This window comes from Oncorhynchus nerka, unplaced genomic scaffold, assembly GCF_034236695.1.
Source record: "Oncorhynchus nerka isolate Pitt River unplaced genomic scaffold, Oner_Uvic_2.0 unplaced_scaffold_727, whole genome shotgun sequence".
In the NCBI taxonomy this organism is placed as follows: Eukaryota; Metazoa; Chordata; class Actinopteri; order Salmoniformes; family Salmonidae; genus Oncorhynchus; species Oncorhynchus nerka.
In genome coordinates, this window is record NW_027040463.1 from 184,496 (window position 1) to 204,072 (window position 19,577).

The 19,577-nt window shown below is 46.2% G+C and overlaps 1 protein-coding gene across 1 annotated transcript in view; it reads left to right on the forward strand.

Annotated features, from left to right (window-relative positions):
* Positions 1-19,577, forward strand: part of LOC115128038 (probable E3 ubiquitin-protein ligase HERC1) — an 89,063-nt gene that overhangs the window by 44,992 nt on the left and 24,494 nt on the right. Inside the window, 4 exon segments of the mRNA XM_065016943.1 lie at positions 9,370-9,514; positions 13,683-13,854; positions 14,835-14,861; positions 16,897-17,065. Coding sequence (XP_064873015.1) covers positions 9,370-9,514; positions 13,683-13,854; positions 14,835-14,861; positions 16,897-17,065 — 513 coding nt within the window.

Sequence of the window (19,577 nt, forward strand, 5' to 3'; positions counted from 1 at the left end):
GTAACTGGTCCTGTGTTCTAGTAACTGGTCCTGTGTTGTCCTGTGTTGTAGTATCTGGTCCTGTGTTGTAGTAACTGGTCCTGTGTTCTAGTAACTGGTCCTGTGTTGTCCTGTGTTGTAGTAACTGGTCCTGTGTTGTCCTGTGTTGTAGTATCTGGTCCTGTGTTGTCCTGTGTTGTAGTATCTGGTCCTGTGTTGTCCTGTGTTCTAGTATCTGGTCCTGTGTTGTCCTGTGTTGTAGTATCTGGTCCTGTGTTGTCCTGTGTTCTAGTATCTGGTCCTGTGTTGTAGTATCTGGTCCTGTGTTGTCCTGTGTTGTCCTGTGTTGTAGTAACTGGTCCTGTGTTGTCCTGTGTTGTAGTAACTGGTCCTGTGTTGTAGTAACTGGTCCTGTGTTGTCCTGTGTTCTAGTATCTGGTCCTGTGTTGTCCTGTGTTGTCCTGTGTTCTAGTATCTGGTCCTGTGTTGTCCTGTGTTCTAGTATCTGGTCCTGTGTTGTCCTGTGTTCTAGTATCTGGTCCTGTGTTATAGTAACTGGTCCTGTGTTGTAGTAACTGGTCCTGTGTTGTCCTGTGTTGTAGTAACTGGTCCTGTGTTGTAGTATCTGGTCCTGTGTTCTAGTATCTGGTCCTGTGTTGTCCTGTGTTGTAGTAACTGGTCCTGTGCTGTCCTGTGTTGTAGTATCTGGTCCTGTGTTGTCCTGTGTTGTAGTATCTGGTCCTGTGTTGTCCTGTGTTGTAGTATCTGGTCCTGTGTTGTCCTGTGTTGTAGTATCTGGTCCTGTGTTGTCCTGTGTTCTAGTATCTGGTCCTGTGTTGTAGTAACTGGTCCTGTGTTGTAGTAACTGGCCCTGTGTTGTAGTAACTGGCCCTGTGTTGTAGTAACTGGTCCTGTGTTGTAGTAACTGGTCCTGTGTTGTAGTAACTGGTCCTGTGTTGTAGTAACTGGTCCTGTGTTCTAGTAACTGGTCCTGTGTTCTAGTAACTGGTCCTGTGTTGTCCTGTGTTGTAGTAACTGGTCCTGTGTTGTCCTGTGTTCTAGTAACTGGTCCTGTGTTGTCCTGTGTTGTAGTAACTGGTCCTTTGTTGTAGTAACTGGTCCTGTGTTGTAGTAACTGGTCCTGTGTTGTAGTAACTGGTCCTGTGTTGTAGTAACTGGTCCTGTGTTGTCCTGTGTTGTAGTAACTGGTCCTGTGTTGTAGTAACTGGTCCTGTGTTGTAGTAACTGGTCCTGTGTTGTAGTAACTGGTCCTGTGTTGTCCTGTGTTGTAGTAACTGGTCCTGTGTTGTCCTGTGTTGTAGTAACTGGTCCTGTGTTGTCCTGTGTTGTAGTAACTGGTCCTGTGTTGTCCTGTGTTGTAACTGGTCCTGTGTTCTAAACTGGTCCTGTGTTGTCCTGTGTTGTAGTAACTGGTCCTGTGTGTCCTGTGTTCTAGTAACTGGTCCTGTGTTGTAGTAACTGGTCCTGTGTTCTAGTAACTGGTCCTGTGTTGTCCTGTGTTGTAGTATCTGGTCCTGTGTTGTAGTAACTGGTCCTGTGTTGTCCTGTGTTGTAGTAACTGGTCCTGTGTTGTCCTGTGTTGTAGTAACTGGTCCTGTGTTGTAGTAACTGGTCCTGTGTTGTAGTAACTGGTCCTGTGTTGTAGTAACTGGTCCTGTGTTCTAGTAACTGGTCCTGTGTTGTCCTGTGTTGTAGTAACTGGTCCTGTGTTGTCCTGTGTTGTAGTAACTGGTCCTGTGTTGTAGTAACTGGTCCTGTGTTGTAGTAACTGGTCCTGTGTTGTAGTATCTGGTCCTGTGTTGTAGTAACTGGTCCTGTGTTGTCCTGTGTTGTAGTAACTGGTCCTGTGTTGTAGTAACTGGTCCTGTGTTCTAGTAACTGGTCCTGTGTTGTCCTGTGTTGTAGTAACTGGTCCTGTGTTGTAGTAACTGGTCCTGTGTTGTAGTAACTGGTCCTGTGTTGTCCTGTGTTGTAGTAACTGGTCCTGTGTTGTCCTGTGTTGTAGTATCTGGTCCTGTGTTCTAGTAACTGGTCCTGTGTTGTAGTAACTGGTCCTGTGTTGTAGTAACTGGTCCTGTGTTGTCCTGTGTTGTAGTATCTGGTCCTGTGTTGTAGTAACTGGTCCTGTGTTGTCCTGTGTTGTAGTAACTGGTCCTGTGTTGTAGTAACTGGTCCTGTGTTGTCCTGTGTTGTAGTATCTGGTCCTGTGTTGTCCTGTGTTGTAGTATCTGGTCCTGTGTTGTCCTGTGTTCTAGTATCTGGTCCTGTGTTGTCCTGTGTTGTAGTATCTGGTCCTGTGTTGTCCTGTGTTGTAGTATCTGGTCCTGTGTTGTCCTGTGTTGTCCTGTGTTGTAGTAACTGGTCCTGTGTTGTCCTGTGTTGTAGTAACTGGTCCTGTGTTGTAGTAACTGGTCCTATGTTGTCCTGTGTTCTAGTATCTGGTCTTGTGTTGTCCTGTGTTGTCCTGTGTTCTAGTATCTGGTCCTGTGTTGTCCTGTGTTCTAGTATCTGGTCCTGTGTTGTTCTAGTATCTGGTCCTGTGTTATAGTAACTGGTCCTGTGTTGTAGTAACTGGTCCTGTGTTGTCCTGTGTTGTAGTAACTGGTCCTGTGTTGTAGTATCTGGTCCTGTGTTCTAGTATCTGGTCCTGTGTTGTCCTGTGTTGTAGTAACTGGTCCTGTGTTGTCCTGTGTTGTAGTATCTGGTCCTGTGTTGTCCTGTGTTGTAGTATCTGGTCCTGTGTTGTCCTGTGTTGTAGTATCTGGTCCTGTGTTGTCCTGTGTTGTAGTATCTGGTCCTGTGTTGTCCTGTGTTGTAGTATCTGGTCCTGTGTTGTCCTGTGTTCTAGTATCTGGTCCTGTGTTGTAGTAACTGGTCCTGTGTTGTCCTGTGTTGTAGTAACTGGTCCTGTGTTGTAGTAACTGGTCCTGTGTTGTAGTAACTGGTCCTGTGTTGTAGTAACTGGTCCTGTGTTCTAGTAACTGGTCCTGTGTTCTAGTAACTGGTCCTGTGTTGTCCTGTGTTGTAGTAACTGGTCCTGTGTTGTAGTAACTGGTCCTGTGTTGTAGTAACTGGTCCTGTGTTGTAGTAACTGGTCCTGTGTTCTAGTAACTGGTCCTGTGTTCTAGTAACTGGTCCTGTGTTGTCCTGTGTTGTAGTAACTGGTCCTGTGTTGTCCTGTGTTGTAGTATCTGGTCCTGTGTTGTCCTGTGTTGTAGTATCTGGTCCTGTGTTGTCCTGTGTTGTAGTATCTGGTCCTGTGTTGTCCTGTGTTGTAGTATCTGGTCCTGTGTTGTCCTGTGTTCTAGTATCTGGTCCTGTGTTGTAGTAACTGGTCCTGTGTTGTCCTGTGTTGTAGTAACTGGTCCTGTGTTGTAGTAACTGGTCCTGTGTTGTAGTAACTGGTCCTGTGTTGTAGTAACTGGTCCTGTGTTCTAGTAACTGGTCCTGTGTTCTAGTAACTGGTCCTGTGTTGTCCTGTGTTGTAGTAACTGGTCCTGTGTTGTAGTAACTGGTCCTGTGTTGTAGTAACTGGTCCTGTGTTCTAGTAACTGGTCCTGTGTTCTAGTAACTGGTCCTGTGTTCTAGTAACTGGTCCTGTGTTGTCCTGTGTTGTAGTAACTGGTCCTGTGTTGTCCTGTGTTGTAGTATCTGGTCCTGTGTTGTCCTGTGTTGTAGTATCTGGTCCTGTGTTGTCCTGTGTTGTAGTATCTGGTCCTGTGTTGTCCTGTGTTGTAGTATCTGGTCCTGTGTTGTCCTGTGTTCTAGTATCTGGTCCTGTGTTGTAGTAACTGGTCCTGTGTTGTCCTGTGTTGTAGTAACTGGTCCTGTGTTGTAGTAACTGGTCCTGTGTTGTAGTAACTGGTCCTGTGTTGTAGTAACTGGTCCTGTGTTCTAGTAACTGGTCCTGTGTTCTAGTAACTGGTCCTGTGTTGTCCTGTGTTGTAGTAACTGGTCCTGTGTTGTCCTGTGTTCTAGTAACTGGTCCTGTGTTGTCCTGTGTTGTAGTAACTGGTCCTTTGTTGTAGTAACTGGTCCTGTGTTGTAGTAACTGGTCCTGTGTTGTAGTAACTGGTCCTGTGTTGTAGTAACTGGTCCTGTGTTGTAGTAACTGGTCCTGTGTTGTCCTGTGTTCTAGTATCTGGTCCTGTGTTGTCCTGTGTTGTCCTGTGTTCTAGTATCTGGTCCTGTGTTGTCCTGTGTTCTAGTATCTGGTCCTGTGTTGTCCTGTGTTCTAGTATCTGGTCCTGTGTTATAGTAACTGGTCCTGTGTTGTAGTAACTGGTCCTGTGTTGTCCTGTGTTGTAGTAACTGGTCCTGTGTTGTAGTATCTGGTCCTGTGTTCTAGAATCTGGTCCTGTGTTGTCCTGTGTTGTAGTAACTGGTCCTGTGTTGTAGTATCTGGTCCTGTGTTGTCCTGTGTTGTAGTATCTGGTCCTGTGTTGTCCTGTGTTGTAGTATCTGGTCCTGTGTTGTCCTGTGTTGTAGTATCTGGTCCTGTGTTGTAGTAACTGGTCCTGTGTTGTCCTGTGTTGTAGTAACTGGTCCTGTGTTGTAGTAACTGGTCCTGTGTTGTAGTAACTGGTCCTGTGTTGTAGTAACTGGTCCTGTCTTCTAGTAACTGGTCCTGTGTTCTAGTAACTGGTCCTGTGTTGTCCTGTGTTGTAGTAACTGGTCCTGTGTTGTCCTGTGTTCTAGTAACTGGTCCTGTGTTGTCCTGTGTTGTAGTAACTGGTCCTTTGTTGTAGTAACTGGTCCTGTGTTGTAGTAACTGGTCCTGTGTTGTAGTAACTGGTCCTGTGTTGTCCTGTGTTGTAGTAACTGGTCCTGTGTTGTAGTAACTGGTCCTGTGTTGTCCTGTGTTGTAGTAACTGGTCCTGTGTTGTAGTAACTGGTCCTGTGTTGTCCTGTGTTGTAGTAACTGGTCCTGTGTTGTAGTAACTGGTCCTGTGTTGTCCTGTGTTGTAGTAACTGGTCCTGTGTTGTCCTGTGTTGTAGTAACTGGTCCTGTGTTCTAGTAACTGGTCCTGTGTTGTCCTGTGTTGTAGTAACTGGTCCTGTGTTGTAGTAACTGGTCCTGTGTTCTAGTAACTGGTCCTGTGTTGTAGTAACTGGTCCTGTGTTCTAGTAACTGGTCCTGTGTTGTCCTGTGTTGTAGTATCTGGTCCTGTGTTGTAGTAACTGGTCCTGTGTTGTCCTGTGTTGTAGTAACTGGTCCTGTGTTGTCCTGTGTTGTAGTAACTGGTCCTGTGTTGTAGTAACTGGTCCTGTGTTGTAGTAACTGGTCCTGTGTTGTAGTAACTGGTCCTGTGTTCTAGTAACTGGTCCTGTGTTGTCCTGTGTTGTAGTAACTGGTCCTGTGTTGTCCTGTGTTGTAGTAACTGGTCCTGTGTTGTAGTAACTGGTCCTGTGTTGTCCTGTGTTGTAGTAACTGGTCCTGTGTTGTAGTATCTGGTCCTGTGTTGTAGTAACTGGTCCTGTGTTGTCCTGTATTGTAGTAACTGGTCCTGTGTTGTAGTAACTGGTCCTGTGTTCTAGTAACTGGTCCTGTGTTGTCCTGTGTTGTAGTAACTGGTCCTGTGTTGTAGTAACTGGTCCTGTGTTGTCCTGTGTTGTAGTAACTGGTCCTGTGTTGTCCTGTGTTGTAGTATCTGGTCCTGTGTTCTAGTAACTGGTCCTGTGTTGTAGTAACTGGTCCTGTGTTGTAGTAACTGGTCCTGTGTTGTAGTAACTGGTCCTGTGTTGTCCTGTGTTGTAGTATCTGGTCCTGTGTTGTAGTAACTGGTCCTGTGTTGTCCTGTGTTGTAGTAACTGGTCCTGTGTTGTAGTAACTGGTCCTGTGTTATAGTAACTGGTCCTGTGTTGTCCTGTGTTGTCCTGTGTTGTAGTACTGGTCCTGTGTTGTCCTGTCCTGTGTTGTAGTAACTGGTCCTGTGTTATAGTAACTGGTCCTGTGTTGTCCTGTGTTGTAGTAACTGGTCCTGTGTTGTCCTGTGTTGTAGTAACTGGTCCTGTGTTGTAGTAACTGGTCCTGTGTTGTAGTAACTGGTCCTGTGTTGTCCTGTGTTGTAGTAACTGGTCCTGTGTTGTCCTGTGTTGTAGTAACTGGTCCTGTGTTCTAGTAACTGGTCCTGTGTTGTAGTAACTGGTCCTGTGTTGTAGTAACTGGTCCTGTGTTGTCCTGTGTTGTAGTAACTGGTCCTGTGTTGTCCTGTGTTGTAGTAACTGGTCCTGTGTTCTAGTAACTGGTCCTGTGTTGTCCTGTGTTGTAGTAACTGGTCCTGTGTTGTCCTGTGTTGTAGTAACTGCTCCTGTGTTGTAGTAACTGGTCCTGTGTTCTAGTAACTGGTCCTGTGTTGTCCTGTGTTGTAGTAACTGGTCCTGTGTTGTCCTGTGTTGTAGTAACTGGTCCTGTGTTGTAGTAACTGGTCCTGTGTTCTAGTAACTGGTCCTGTGTTGTCCTGTGTTGTAGTAACTGGTCCTGTGTTGTCCTGTGTTGTAGTAACTGGTCCTGTGTTGTAGTAACTGGTCCTGTGTTGTAGTATCTGGTCCTGTGTTGTAGTAACTGGTCCTGTGTTGTCCTGTGTTGTAGTAACTGGTCCTGTGTTGTCCTGTGTTGTAGTATCTGGTCCTGTGTTGTAGTAACTGGTCCTGTGTTGTAGTAACTGGTCCTGTGTTGTAGTATCTGGTCCTGTGTTGTCCTGTGTTGTAGTAACTGGTCCTGTGTTGTCCTGTGTTGTAGTAACTGGTCCTGTGTTGTAGTATCTGGTCCTGTGTTCTAGTAACTGGTCCTGTGTTCTAGTAACTGGTCCTGTGTTGTAGTAACTGGTCCTGTGTTCTAGTAACTGGTCCTGTGTTGTCCTGTGTTGTAGTAACTGGTCCTGTGTTGTAGTAACTGGTCCTGTGTTGTCCTGTGTTGTAGTAACTGGTCCTGTGTTCTAGTAACTGGTCCTGTGTTGTCCTGTGTTGTAGTAACTGGTCCTGTGTTGTAGTAACTGGTCCTGTGTTGTCCTGTGTTGTAGTAACTGGTCCTGTGTTGTAGTAACTGGTCCTGTGTTGTAGTAACTGGTCCTGTGTTGTCCTGTGTTGTAGTAACTGGTCCTGTGTTGTCCTGTGTTGTAGTATCTGGTCCTGTGTTCTAGTAACTGGTCCTGTGTTGTCCTGTGTTGTAGTAACTGGTCCTGTGTTGTAGTAACTGGTCCTGTGTTCTAGTAACTGGTCCTGTGTTGTAGTAACTGGTCCTGTGTTCTAGTAACTGGTCCTGTGTTGTCCTGTGTTGTAGTAACTGGTCCTGTGTTGTAGTAACTGGTCCTGTGTTGTAGTAACTGGTCCTGTGTTGTAGTAACTGGTCCTGTGTTCTAGTAACTGGTCCTGTGTTGTCCTGTGTTGTAGTAACTGGTCCTGTGTTGTCCTGTGTTGTAGTAACTGGTCCTGTGTTGTAGTATCTGGTCCTGTGTTGTAGTAACTGGTCCTGTGTTGTCCTGTGTTGTAGTAACTGGTCCTGTGTTGTAGTAACTGGTCCTGTGTTCTAGTAACTGGTCCTGTGTTGTCCTGTGTTGTAGTAACTGGTCCTGTGTTGTAGTAACTGGTCCTGTGTTGTAGTAACTGGTCCTGTGTTGTCCTGTGTTGTAGTAACTGGTCCTGTGTTGTAGTAACTGGTCCTGTGTTGTCCTGTGTTGTAGTAACTGGTCCTGTGTTGTCCTGTGTTGTAGTAACTGGTCCTGTGTTCTAGTAACTGGTCCTGTGTTGTCCTGTGTTGTAGTAACTGGTCCTGTGTTGTAGTAACTGGTCCTGTGTTGTAGTAACTGGTCCTGTGTTGTAGTAACTGGTCCTGTGTTGTAGTAACTGGTCCTGTGTTGTCCTGTGTTGTAGTATCTGGTCCTGTGTTGTAGTATCTGGTCCTGTGTTGTAGTAACTGGTCCTGTGTTGTAGTAACTGGTCCTGTGTTGTCCTGTGTTGTAGTATCTGGTCCTGTGTTGTAGTAACTTGTCCTGTGTTCCAGGTGTATGCCTGGGGCTGTGGGGCCTGTGTTGTAGTAACTTGTCCTGTGTTCCAGGTGTATGCCTGGGGCTGCGGGGCCTGTGTTGTAGTAACTTGTCCTGTGTTCCAGGTGTATGCCTGGAGCTGCGGGGCCTGTGTTGTAGTAACTGGTCCTGTGTTGTCCTGTGTTGTAGTAACTTGTCCTGTGTTCCAGGTGTATGCCTGGGGCTGCGGGGCCTGTGTTGTAGTAACTTGTCCTGTGTTCCAGGTGTATGCCTGGGGCTGTGGGGCCTGTGTTGTAGTAACTTGTCCTGTGTTCCAGGTGTATGCCTGGGGCTGCGGGGCCTGTGTTGTAGTAACTTGTCCTGTGTTCCAGGTGTATGCCTGGGGCTGTGGGGCCTGTGTTGTAGTAACTTGTCCTGTGTTCCAGGTGTATGCCTGGGGCTGCGGGGCCTGTGTTGTAGTAACTGGTCCTGTGTTGTCCTGTGTTGTAGTAACTTGTCCTGTGTTCCAGGTGTATGCCTGGGGCTGCGGGGCCTGTGTTGTAGTAACTTGTCCTGTGTTCCAGGTGTATGCCTGGGGCTGAGGGGCCTGTGTTGTAGTAACTTGTCCTGTGTTCCAGGTGTATGCCTGGGGCTGCGGGGCCTGTGTTGTAGTAACTTGTCCTGTGTTCCAGGTGTATGCCTGGGGCTGCGGGGCCTGTGTTGTAGTAACTTGTCCTGTGTTCCAGGTGTATGCCTGGGGCTGCGGGGCCTGTGTTGTAGTAACTTGTCCTGTGTTCCAGGTGTATGCCTTCGGGCTGCGGGGCTTGTGTTGTAGTAACTTGTCCTGTGTTCCAGGTGTATGCCTGGGGCTGCGGGGCCTGTGTTGTAGTAACTGGTCCTGTGTTGTCCTGTGTTCCAGGTGTATGCCTGGGGCTGTGGGGCCTGTGTTGTAGTAACTTGTCCTGTGTTCCAGGTGTATGCCTGGGGCTGCGGGGCCTGTGTTGTAGTAACTTGTCCTGTGTTCCAGGTGTATGCCTGGGGCTGCGGGGCCTGTGTTGTAGTAACTTGTCCCGTGTTCCAGGTGTATGCCTGGGGCTGTGGGGCCTGTGTTGTAGTAACTGGTCCTGTGTTCCAGGTGTATGCCTGGGGCTGCGGGGCCTGTGTTGTAGTAACTGGTCCTGTGTTCCAGGTGTATGCCTGGGGCTGCGGGGCCTGTGTTGTAGTAACTTGTCCTGTGTTCCAGGTGTATGCCTGGGGCTGCGGGGCCTGTGTTGTAGTAACTGGTCCTGTGTTCCAGGTGTATGCCTGGGGCTGCGGGGCCTGTGTTGTAGTAACTTGTCCTGTGTTCCAGGTGTATGCCTGGGGCTGCGGGGCCTGTGTTGTAGTAACTTGTCCTGTGTTCCAGGTGTATGCCTGGGGCTGCGGGGCCTGCCTGGGCTGTGGCTCCTCTGAAGCCACAGCACTGAGACCCAAACTGATTGAGGAGTTGACAGCGACCAGGGTGGTCGACCTCGCCATAGGAGACAGCCACTGTCTAGCTCTCTCACACGGTAACACAACCCTTTAAAAAGAAAAATATGATTATTTTAAATCTATGATGTAAGTATTTTGCGTTTTTATTGGTTAGAGCGAGACAGAGGTAGAAGGTAGTAGAGAGAGTGCTGAAAGAGAGAGACAGAGGTAGAAGGTAGTAGAGAGAGTGCTGAAAGAGCGAGACAGAGGTAGAAGGTAGTAGAGAGAGTGCTGAAAGAGAGAGACAGAGGTAGAAGGTAGTAGAGAGAGTGCTGAAAGAGAGAGACAGAGGTAGAAGGTAGTAGAGAGAGTGCTGAAAGAGAGAGACAGAGGTAGAAGGTAGTAGAGAGTGCTGAAAGAGAGAGACAGAGGTAGAAGGTAGTAGAGAGAGTGCTGAAAGAGAGAGACAGAGGTAGAAGGTAGTAGAGAGAGTGCTGAAAGAGAGAGACAGAGGTAGAAGGTAGTAGAGAGAGTGCTGAAAGAGAGAGACAGAGGTAGAAGGTAGTAGAGAGAGTGCTGAAAGAGAGAGACAGAGGTAGAAGGTAGTAGAGAGAGTGCTGAAAGAGAGAGACAGTAGATTAGACCACTAGACCACCCCAGGCAATATAAGATTATTTATTAAGGATTTGTCCAGTTTATTGGGACAGAGACAGAGAGACAGGAAAGGATTTGTCCAGTTTATTGGACAGACAGAGAGACAGGAAAGGATTTGTCCAGTTTATTGGGACAGAGACAGAGAGACAGGAAAGGATTTGTCCAGTTTATTGGGACAGAGACAGAGAGACAGGAAAGGATTTGTCCAGTTTATTGGACAGACAGAGAGACAGGAAAGGATTTGTCCAGTTTATTGGGACAGAGACAGAGAGACAGGAAAGGATTTGTCCAGTTTATTGGACAGAGACAGAGAGACAGGAAAGGATTTGTCCAGTTTATTGGACAGACAGAGAGACAGGAAAGGATTTGTCCAGTTTATTGGGACAGAGACAGAGAGACAGGAAAGGATTTGTCCAGTTTATTGGACAGAGACAGAGAGACAGGAAATGATTTGTCCAGTTTATTGGGACAGAGACAGAGAGACAGGAAATGATTTGTCCAGTTTATTGGACAGACAGAGAGACAGGAAATGATTTGTCCAGTTTATTGGACAGAGACAGAGAGACAGGAAATGATTTGTCCAGTTTATTGGGACAGAGACAGAGAGACAGGAAATGATTTGTCCAGTTTATTGGACAGAGACAGAGAGACAGGAAAGGATTTGTCCAGTTTATTGGACAGACAGAGACAGAGAGACAGGAAATGATTTGTCCAGTTTATTGGACAGACAGAGAGACAGGAAAGGATTTGTCCAGTTTATTGGACAGAGACAGAGAGACAGGAAATGATTTGTCCAGTTTATTGGGACAGAGACAGAGAGACAGGAAAGGATTTGTCCAGTTTATTGGACAGACAGAGAGACAGGAAAGGATTTGTCCAGTTTATTGGACAGAGACAGAGAGACAGGAAATGATTTGTCCAGTTTATTGGACAGAGACAGTGCAGCGAGACAGGAAATGATTTGTCCAGTTTATTGGACAGAGACAGAGAGACAGGAAAGGATTTGTCCAGTTTATTGGACAGACAGAGACAGAGAGACAGGAAATGATTTGTCCAGTTTATTGGACAGACAGAGAGACAGGAAAGGATTTGTCCAGTTTATTGGACAGAGACAGAGAGACAGGAAATGATTTGTCCAGTTTATTGGGACAGAGACAGAGAGACAGGAAAGGATTTGTCCAGTTTATTGGACAGACAGAGAGACAGGAAAGGATTTGTCCAGTTTATTGGACAGAGACAGAGAGACAGGAAAGGATTTGTCCAGTTTATTGGACAGACAGAGAGACAGGAAAGGATTTGTCCAGTTTATTGGGACAGAGACAGAGAGACAGGAAAGGATTTGTCCAGTTTATTGGACAGAGACAGAGAGACAGGAAATGATTTGTCCAGTTTATTGGGACAGAGACAGAGAGACAGGAAATGATTTGTCCAGTTTATTGGACAGACAGAGAGACAGGAAATGATTTGTCCAGTTTATTGGACAGAGACAGAGAGACAGGAAATGATTTGTCCAGTTTATTGGGACAGAGACAGAGAGACAGGAAATGATTTGTCCAGTTTATTGGACAGAGACAGAGAGACAGGAAAGGATTTGTCCAGTTTATTGGACAGACAGAGACAGAGAGACAGGAAATGATTTGTCCAGTTTATTGGACAGACAGAGAGACAGGAAAGGATTTGTCCAGTTTATTGGACAGAGACAGAGAGACAGGAAATGATTTGTCCAGTTTATTGGGACAGAGACAGAGAGACAGGAAAGGATTTGTCCAGTTTATTGGACAGACAGAGAGACAGGAAAGGATTTGTCCAGTTTATTGGACAGAGACAGAGAGACAGGAAATGATTTGTCCAGTTTATTGGACAGAGACAGTGCAGCGAGACAGGAAATGATTTGTCCAGTTTATTGGACAGAGACAGAGAGACAGGAAAGGATTTGTCCAGTTTATTGGACAGACAGAGACAGAGAGACAGGAAATGATTTGTCCAGTTTATTGGACAGACAGAGAGACAGGAAAGGATTTGTCCAGTTTATTGGACAGAGACAGAGAGACAGGAAATGATTTGTCCAGTTTATTGGGACAGAGACAGAGAGACAGGAAAGGATTTGTCCAGTTTATTGGACAGACAGAGAGACAGGAAAGGATTTGTCCAGTTTATTGGACAGACAGAGAGACAGGAAAGGATTTGTCCAGTTTATTGGACAGACAGAGAGAGAGAGGAAAGGATTTGTCCAGTTTATTGGACAGAGACAGAGAGAGAGGAAAGGATTTGTCCAGTTTATTGGACCGAGACAGGAAAGGATTTGTCCAGTTTATTGGACAGAGACAGAGAGAGAGGAAAGGATTTGTCCAGTTTATTGGACAGAGACAGGAAAGGATTTGTCCAGTTTATTGAACAGAGACAGGAAAGGATTTGTCCAGTTTATTGGACCGAGACAGGAAAGGATTTGTCCAGTTTATTGGACAGAGACAGAGACAGGAAAGGATTTGTCCAGTTTATTGGACAGAGACAGAAAGACAGGAAAGGATTTGTCCAGTTTATTGGACAGAGACAGAGAGACAGGAAATGATTTGTCCAGTTTATTGGACAGAGACAGTGCAGCGAGACAGGAAATGATTTGTCCAGTTTATTGGACAGAGACAGAGAGACAGGAAATGATTTGTCCAGTTTATTGGACCGAGACAGGAAAGGATTTGTCCAGTTTATTGGACAGAGACAGAGAGACAGGAAATGATTTGTCCAGTTTATTGGACAGAGACAGTGCAGCGAGACAGGAAATGATTTGTCCAGTTTATTGGACAGAGACAGAGAGACAGGAAATGATTTGTCCAGTTTATTGGACCGAGACAGGAAAGGATTTGTCCAGTTTATTGGACAGAGACAGTGCAGCGAGACAGGAAATGATTTGTCCAGTTTATTGGACAGAGACAGAGAGACAGGAAAGGATTTGTCCAGTTTATTGGACCGAGACAGAGAGACAGGAAATGATTTGTCCAGTTTATTGGACAGAGACAGAGAGACAGGAAAGGATTTGTCCAGTTTATTGGACCGAGACAGAGAGACAGGAAAGGATTTGTCCAGTTTATTTGACCGAGACAGAGAGACAGGAAAGGATTTGTCCAGTTTATTGGACCGAGACAGAGAGACAGTAAAGGATTTGTCCAGTTTATTGGACCGAGACAGTGCAGCGAGACAGGACAAACGTCAGCCCAGCCCAGGCAGCAGCAGTAACCACCAGCCCAGCCCACAGTAAAACAAGCAGCCTTTAACCACAAGTTAAACACAGTACCTGGAGAGAGCTAGATGTGGGGTAGTATTGACTTATCCTGCTTCAACTGTTTTACTAGAGATACTCTTGTTTATCTGCAAAGTTCAAACAGGATAAGTCATATATGCTCTTGTTTCTGAAAGGGGAGATTCTTATGACCCCATACACATTTCACCAGTTACTAATCTCCACTTCTTCATCTCACTTCTTAGTTTTACTTCTTAATCTCACACCACATTTTAAACCACATCGTAAAATCCACAAAAATGTTCCCCTGATTGGATGATTTAATCAACTTGATGTCTATTTTTCCTCTCATCTCTCTGTCTCTCCTCCACCTATAGACAATGAGGTGTATGCTTGGGGTAACAACTCCATGGGTCAGTGTGGCCAGGGTAACTCTACTGGTCCCATCACCAAGCCGAAGAAGGTGGTTGGTCTGGACGGTGTGGTCATCCAACAGATCTCAGCTGGTACCTCCCACAGCCTGGCATGGACCGCTCTGCCCAGGGACAGGTTGGTCCTGCTACCGAACGCATAGAAATATAGCATGTAGAAGAGACACGGTGCCCAGGGACAGGTCAGTATAGAAATATAGCATTTAGAAGAGACACGGTGCCCAGGGACAGGTCAGTATAGAAATATAGCATTTAGAAGAGACACGATGCCCAGGGACAGGTCAGTATAGAAATATAGCATTTAGAAGAGACACGATGCCCAGGGACAGGTCAGTATAGAAATATAGCATTTAGAAGAGACACGATGCCCAGGGACAGGTCAGTATAGAAATATAGCATTTAGAAGAGACACGATGCCCAGGGACAGGCCAGTATAGAAATATAGCATTTAGAAGAGACATGATGCCCAGGGACAGGTACGTATAGAAATATAGCATTTAGAAGAGACATGATGCCCAGGGACAGGCCAGTATAGAAATATAGTGTTTAGAAGAGACACGATGCCCAGGGACAGGTACGTATAGAAATATAGCATGTAGAAGAGACAGGATGCCCAGGGACAGGTCAGTATAGAAATATAGCATGGTGAACACACAGCCTGGCATGGACCACTCTGCCCAGGGACAGGTACAGAACCATGGTCTTCTGAGGTCTGCCCCCATCCCAGTCCCCCCATCCCAGTCCGACCCCCTCATCCCAGTCTCCGACCCCCTCATCCCAGTCCCATCCCCCATCCCAGTCCCAACCCCCATTCCAGTCCCAACCCCCATCCCAGTCCCAACCCCCATTCCAGTCCCAACCCCCATTCCAGGCCCCCCCCATTCCATCCCAGTCCCATCTCTATCCATGGTGCTTCTATGTGGAATGCTGAGTCTGCTGCACCACAACCCTGGACTTCATACCTCCAGGGGTTAGTGGGGACTGTTCCTACTGTACACACACACACACACACACTGTTCACACACACACTGTTCACACACACACACACACACACTGGTTCACACACACTGTTCACACACACACAGACATTGTTCACAGACAGGTGGTAGCGTGGCACAGACATTGGTCTACAGACAGGTGGTAGCGTGGCACAGACCCTATGAGGTGATAATATCGTTGTGTTTTAATTGGTCTACAGACAGGTGGTAGCGTGGCACAGACCCTATGAGGTGATAATATCGTTGTGTTTTAATTGGTCTACAGACAGGTGGTAGCGTGGCACAGACCCTATGAGGTGATAATATCGTTGTGTTTTAATTGGTCTACAGACAGGTGGTAGCGTGGCACAGACCGACCCTATGAGGTGATAATATCGTTGTGTTTTAATTGGTCTACAGACAGGTGGCACAGACCCTATGAGGTGATAATATATTGTGTTTTTTAATTGGTCTACAGACAGGTGGGTAGACGGTGGCACAGACCCTATGAGGTGATAATATCGTTGTGTTTTAATTGGTCTACAGACAGGTGGTAGCGTGGCACAGACCCTATGAGGTGATAATATATCGTTGTGTTTTAATTGGTCTACAGACAGGTGGTAGCGTGGCACAGACCCTATGAGGTGATAATATCGTTGTGTTTTAATTGGTCTACAGACAGGTGGTAGCGTGGCACAGACCCTACTAATGTGGTTTTACCTGGAAGAAAGCACTACAGACAGGTGGTCTCTCAGACCTGCCTGTTCCTTCCTTCCTAGAGCGCTACTGTGACGGCATCAACAGCGAGGTGCCACCCCTCCCCTTCCCCTCCTCCAGGTAGGTACTGGTACTGCAGGCACCCGTCCCCTTCCCCTCCTCCAGGTAGGTACTGGTACTGCAGGCACCCCTCCCCTTCCCCTCCTCCAGGTAGGTACTGGTACTGCAGGCACCCCTACAGGGAACCCTACAGGGAACCCTACAGAGAACCCTACAGAGAACCCTACAGAGAACCCTACAGGGAGCTCACTGTAAAGATGGGAATTAAATGGTTGGAACCCTGTCCAGCTCATGGATACAATGTGTTTACTGGGGTTCCATTCATTCTAAACATTCTGATGAGACCGTCCTGAAGACAGGAATGAAATGGTTGGAACCCTGTCCAGCTCATGGATACAATGTGTTTACTGGGGTTCCATTCATTCTAAACATTCTGATGAGACCGTCCTGAAGACAGGAATGAAATGGTTGGAACCCTGTCCAGCTCATGGATACAATGTGTTTAGTGGGGTTCCATTCATTCTAAACATTCTGATGAGACCGTCCTGAAGACAGGAATGAAATGGTTGGAACCCTGTCCAGCTCATGGATACAATGTGTTTAGTGGGGTTCCATTCATTCTAAACATTCTGATGAGACCGTCCTGAAGACAGCAATGAAATGGTTGGAACCCTGTCCAGCTCATGGATACAATGTGTTTACTGGGGTTCCATTCATTCTAAACATTCCGTCCTGAAGACAGGTGAAATGACAGCAGCCTCCACCACGCTGACTATTCATCTGAGCCATTAACAGTCCCCTAAGACCACGAAAACACAATAAGGTTTGAGTGTATGTAAAACTTCTGACCCACTGGGAATGTGATGAAATAAATAAAAGCTGAAATAAATCATTCTCTCTACTTTAATTCTGACATTTCACATTCTTAAAATAAAGTGGACAGGAATGATTCTACTGACCTTAATCACTGATTTTTTTTCTAAACACTAGATTAAATGTCAGGAATTGTGAAAAACCGAGTTTAAATGTATTTGGCTGAGGTGTATGTAAACTTCCGACTTCAACTGTACATTCTGTAGCATTTAGCATGTAGCATTCTGTAGCATTTAACATGAATGAAATGGTTGGAACCCTGTCAGCTCATGGATACAATTTAGCATGTAGCATTCTGATGAGCATTTAGCATGAAATGGTTGGAACCCTGTCCAGCATTCTGTAGCATTTAGCATGTAGCATTCTGTAGCATTTAGCATGTAGCATTCTGTAGCATTTAGCATGTAGCATTCTGTAGCATTTTACTGATGCTACAATTAATGAAAACCGTTACATTGCCTTTCTGCTGGGCTTCGTCTTCTGTCTTATCAAGACAGTATCTCATAACACTCTGACGTACCACTTCATTACAGGGAGCATCACAAACTTCCTGAAACTCTGCCTGTCGACTGCTGTCCAATCACCTGGCTTTGGCTCTGGCCGGGGAGTGGCCACCAGTATCCTAGGGCGACAGGCCCTGTCCCCTCCGGAACCTTCTTCTTCAGACTGATGGATTCCTCTGTTCCTGATGAGATCCAAGAGGTGAACACATTCTGGCTCACACAGTAACCACTAGATCAGCTGTTTCCTTTGAAGGGTGTCTGTTTACAGCCCGAATGGTAACAATATAGATTTAACTATAAACCCCATCAAAACACTGACATCTCTACTTACCGGACAACATTACCTTTCTGACTAGAGATGACAATATGGACTCTGGATATGTGACGCAACAAGGCACAATCTGAAATGGTTGACTGACTGGTCTGAACTTGACTATTTGCCAGGTCCCTGACCCGTTGGGGTTTTGTCCCTGAGCCAAACCCAGTGTCGCTGTGTTTTGGTTGTCAGGCTGGGATTGAGATCCAATAGTCAAGCTGTTGTCTCCTCTCGTTGTGTGTTTTGGTTGTCAGGCTGGGATTGAGACAGAATGAAATGTCAAGGATACTGTTGTCTCATTCTCATTGTGTGTTTTGGTTGTCAGGCTGGGATTGAGATCGATAGTCAAGCTGTTGTCTCCAGCTCATCATTGTGTGTTTTGGTTGTCAGGCTGGGATTGAGATCGATAGTCAAGCTGTTGTCTCTTCTCATTGTGTGTTTTGGTTGTCAGGCTGGGATTGAGATCGATAGTCAAGCTGTTATCTCTTCCAGCTCATGTTGTGTGTTTTGGTTGTCAGGCTGGGATTGAGATCGATAGTCAAGCTGTTGTCTCCTCATGGATACTCGTTGTGGAATGAAATGGTTGGAACCCTGTCCCAAGCTCAATACAATGTGTTGGTGGGGTTCCATTCAAGACGTGAAATGACAAGCCTGTTTTGGTTGTCAGGCTGGGATTGAGATCGATAGTCAAGCTGTTGTCTCCTCTCATTGTGTGTTTTGGTTGTCAGGCTGGGATTGAGATCGATAGTCAAGCTGTTTTAGCATGTCTCCTCTCGCATTGTGTGTTTTGGTTGTCAGGCTGGGATTGAGATCGATAGTCAAGCTGTTGTCTCCTCTCGTTGTGTGTTTTGGTTGTCAGGCTGGGATTGAGATCGATAGTCAAGCTGTTGTCTCCTCTCATTGTGTGTTTTGGTTGTCAGGCTGGGATTGAGATCGATAGTCAAGCTGTTGTCTCCTCTCGTTGTGTGTTTTGGTTGTCAGGCTGGGATTGAGATCGACTAGTCAAGCTGTTGTCTCCTCTCCCAGTTGTGTGTTTTGGTTGTCAGGCTGGGATTGAGATCGATAGTCAAGCTGTTGTCTCCTCTCGTTGTGTGTTTTGGTTGTCAGGCTGGGATTGAGATCGATAGTCAAGCTGTTGTCTCCTCTCGTTGTGTGTTTTGGTTGTCAGGCTGGGATTGAGATCGATAGTCAAGCTGTTGTCTCCTCTCATTGTGTGTTTTGGTTGTCAGGCTGGGATTGAGATCGATAGTCAAGCTGTTGTCTCCTCTCATTGTGTGTTTTGGTTGTCAGGCTGGGATTGAGATCGATAGTCAAGCTGTTGTCTCTTCTCATTGTGTGTTTTGGTTGTCAGGCTGGGATTGAGATCGATAGTCAAGCTGTTGTCTCTTCTCATTGTGTGTTTTGGTTGTCAGGCTGGGATTGAGATCGATAGTCAAGCTGTTATCTCTTCTCATTGTGTGTTTTGGTTGTCAGGCTGGGATTGAGATCGATAGTCAAGCTGTTGTCTCCTCTCATTGTGTGTTTTGGTTGTCAGGCTGGGATTGAGATCGATAGTCAAGCTGTTGTCTCTTCTCATTGTGTGTTTTGGTTGTCAGGCTGGGATTGAGATCGATAGTCAAGCTGTTGTCTCCTCTCGTTGTGTGTTTTGGTTGTCAGGCTGGGATTGAGATCGATAGTCAAGCTGTTGTCTCCTCTCATTGTGTGTTTTGGTTGTCAGGCTGGGATTGAGATCGATAGTCAAGCTGTTGTCTCCTCTCATTGTGTGTTTTGGTTGTCAGGCTGGGATTGAGATCGATAGTCAAGCTGTTATCTCCTCTCATTGTGTGTTTTGGTTGTCAGGCTGGGATTGAGATCGATAGTCAAGCTGTTGTCTCCTCTCATTGTGTGTTTTGGTTGTCAGGCTGGGATTGAGATCGATAGTCAAGCTGTTATCTCTTCTCATTGTGTGTTTTGGTTGTCAGGCTGGGATTGAGATCGATAGTCAAGCTGTTATCTCTTCTCATTGTGTGTTTTGGTTGTCAGGCTGGGATTGAGATCGATAGTCAAGCTGTTATCTCTTCTCATTGTGTGTTTTGGTTGTCAGGCTGGGATTGAGATCGATAGTCACGCTGTTATCTCCTCTCATTGTGTGGTGCTGTTGTTGTTTATGCCAGACTGTGTTTGAAACACTGTGGGACATCTCTGTGTAACCAGGCTGTGTTGTTGGGCTCTAACACTGTGTCTCTGTGTTGTTGGGTTCTAACACTGTGTTGAGTTGTCAGGCTCTAACACTGTGTCTCTGTGTTGTCAGGCTCTAACACTGTGTCTCTGTGTTGTCAGGCTCTAACACTGTGTTGTCAGGCTCTAACACTGTGTCTCTGTGTTGTCAGGCTCTAACACTGTGTCTCTGTGTGGT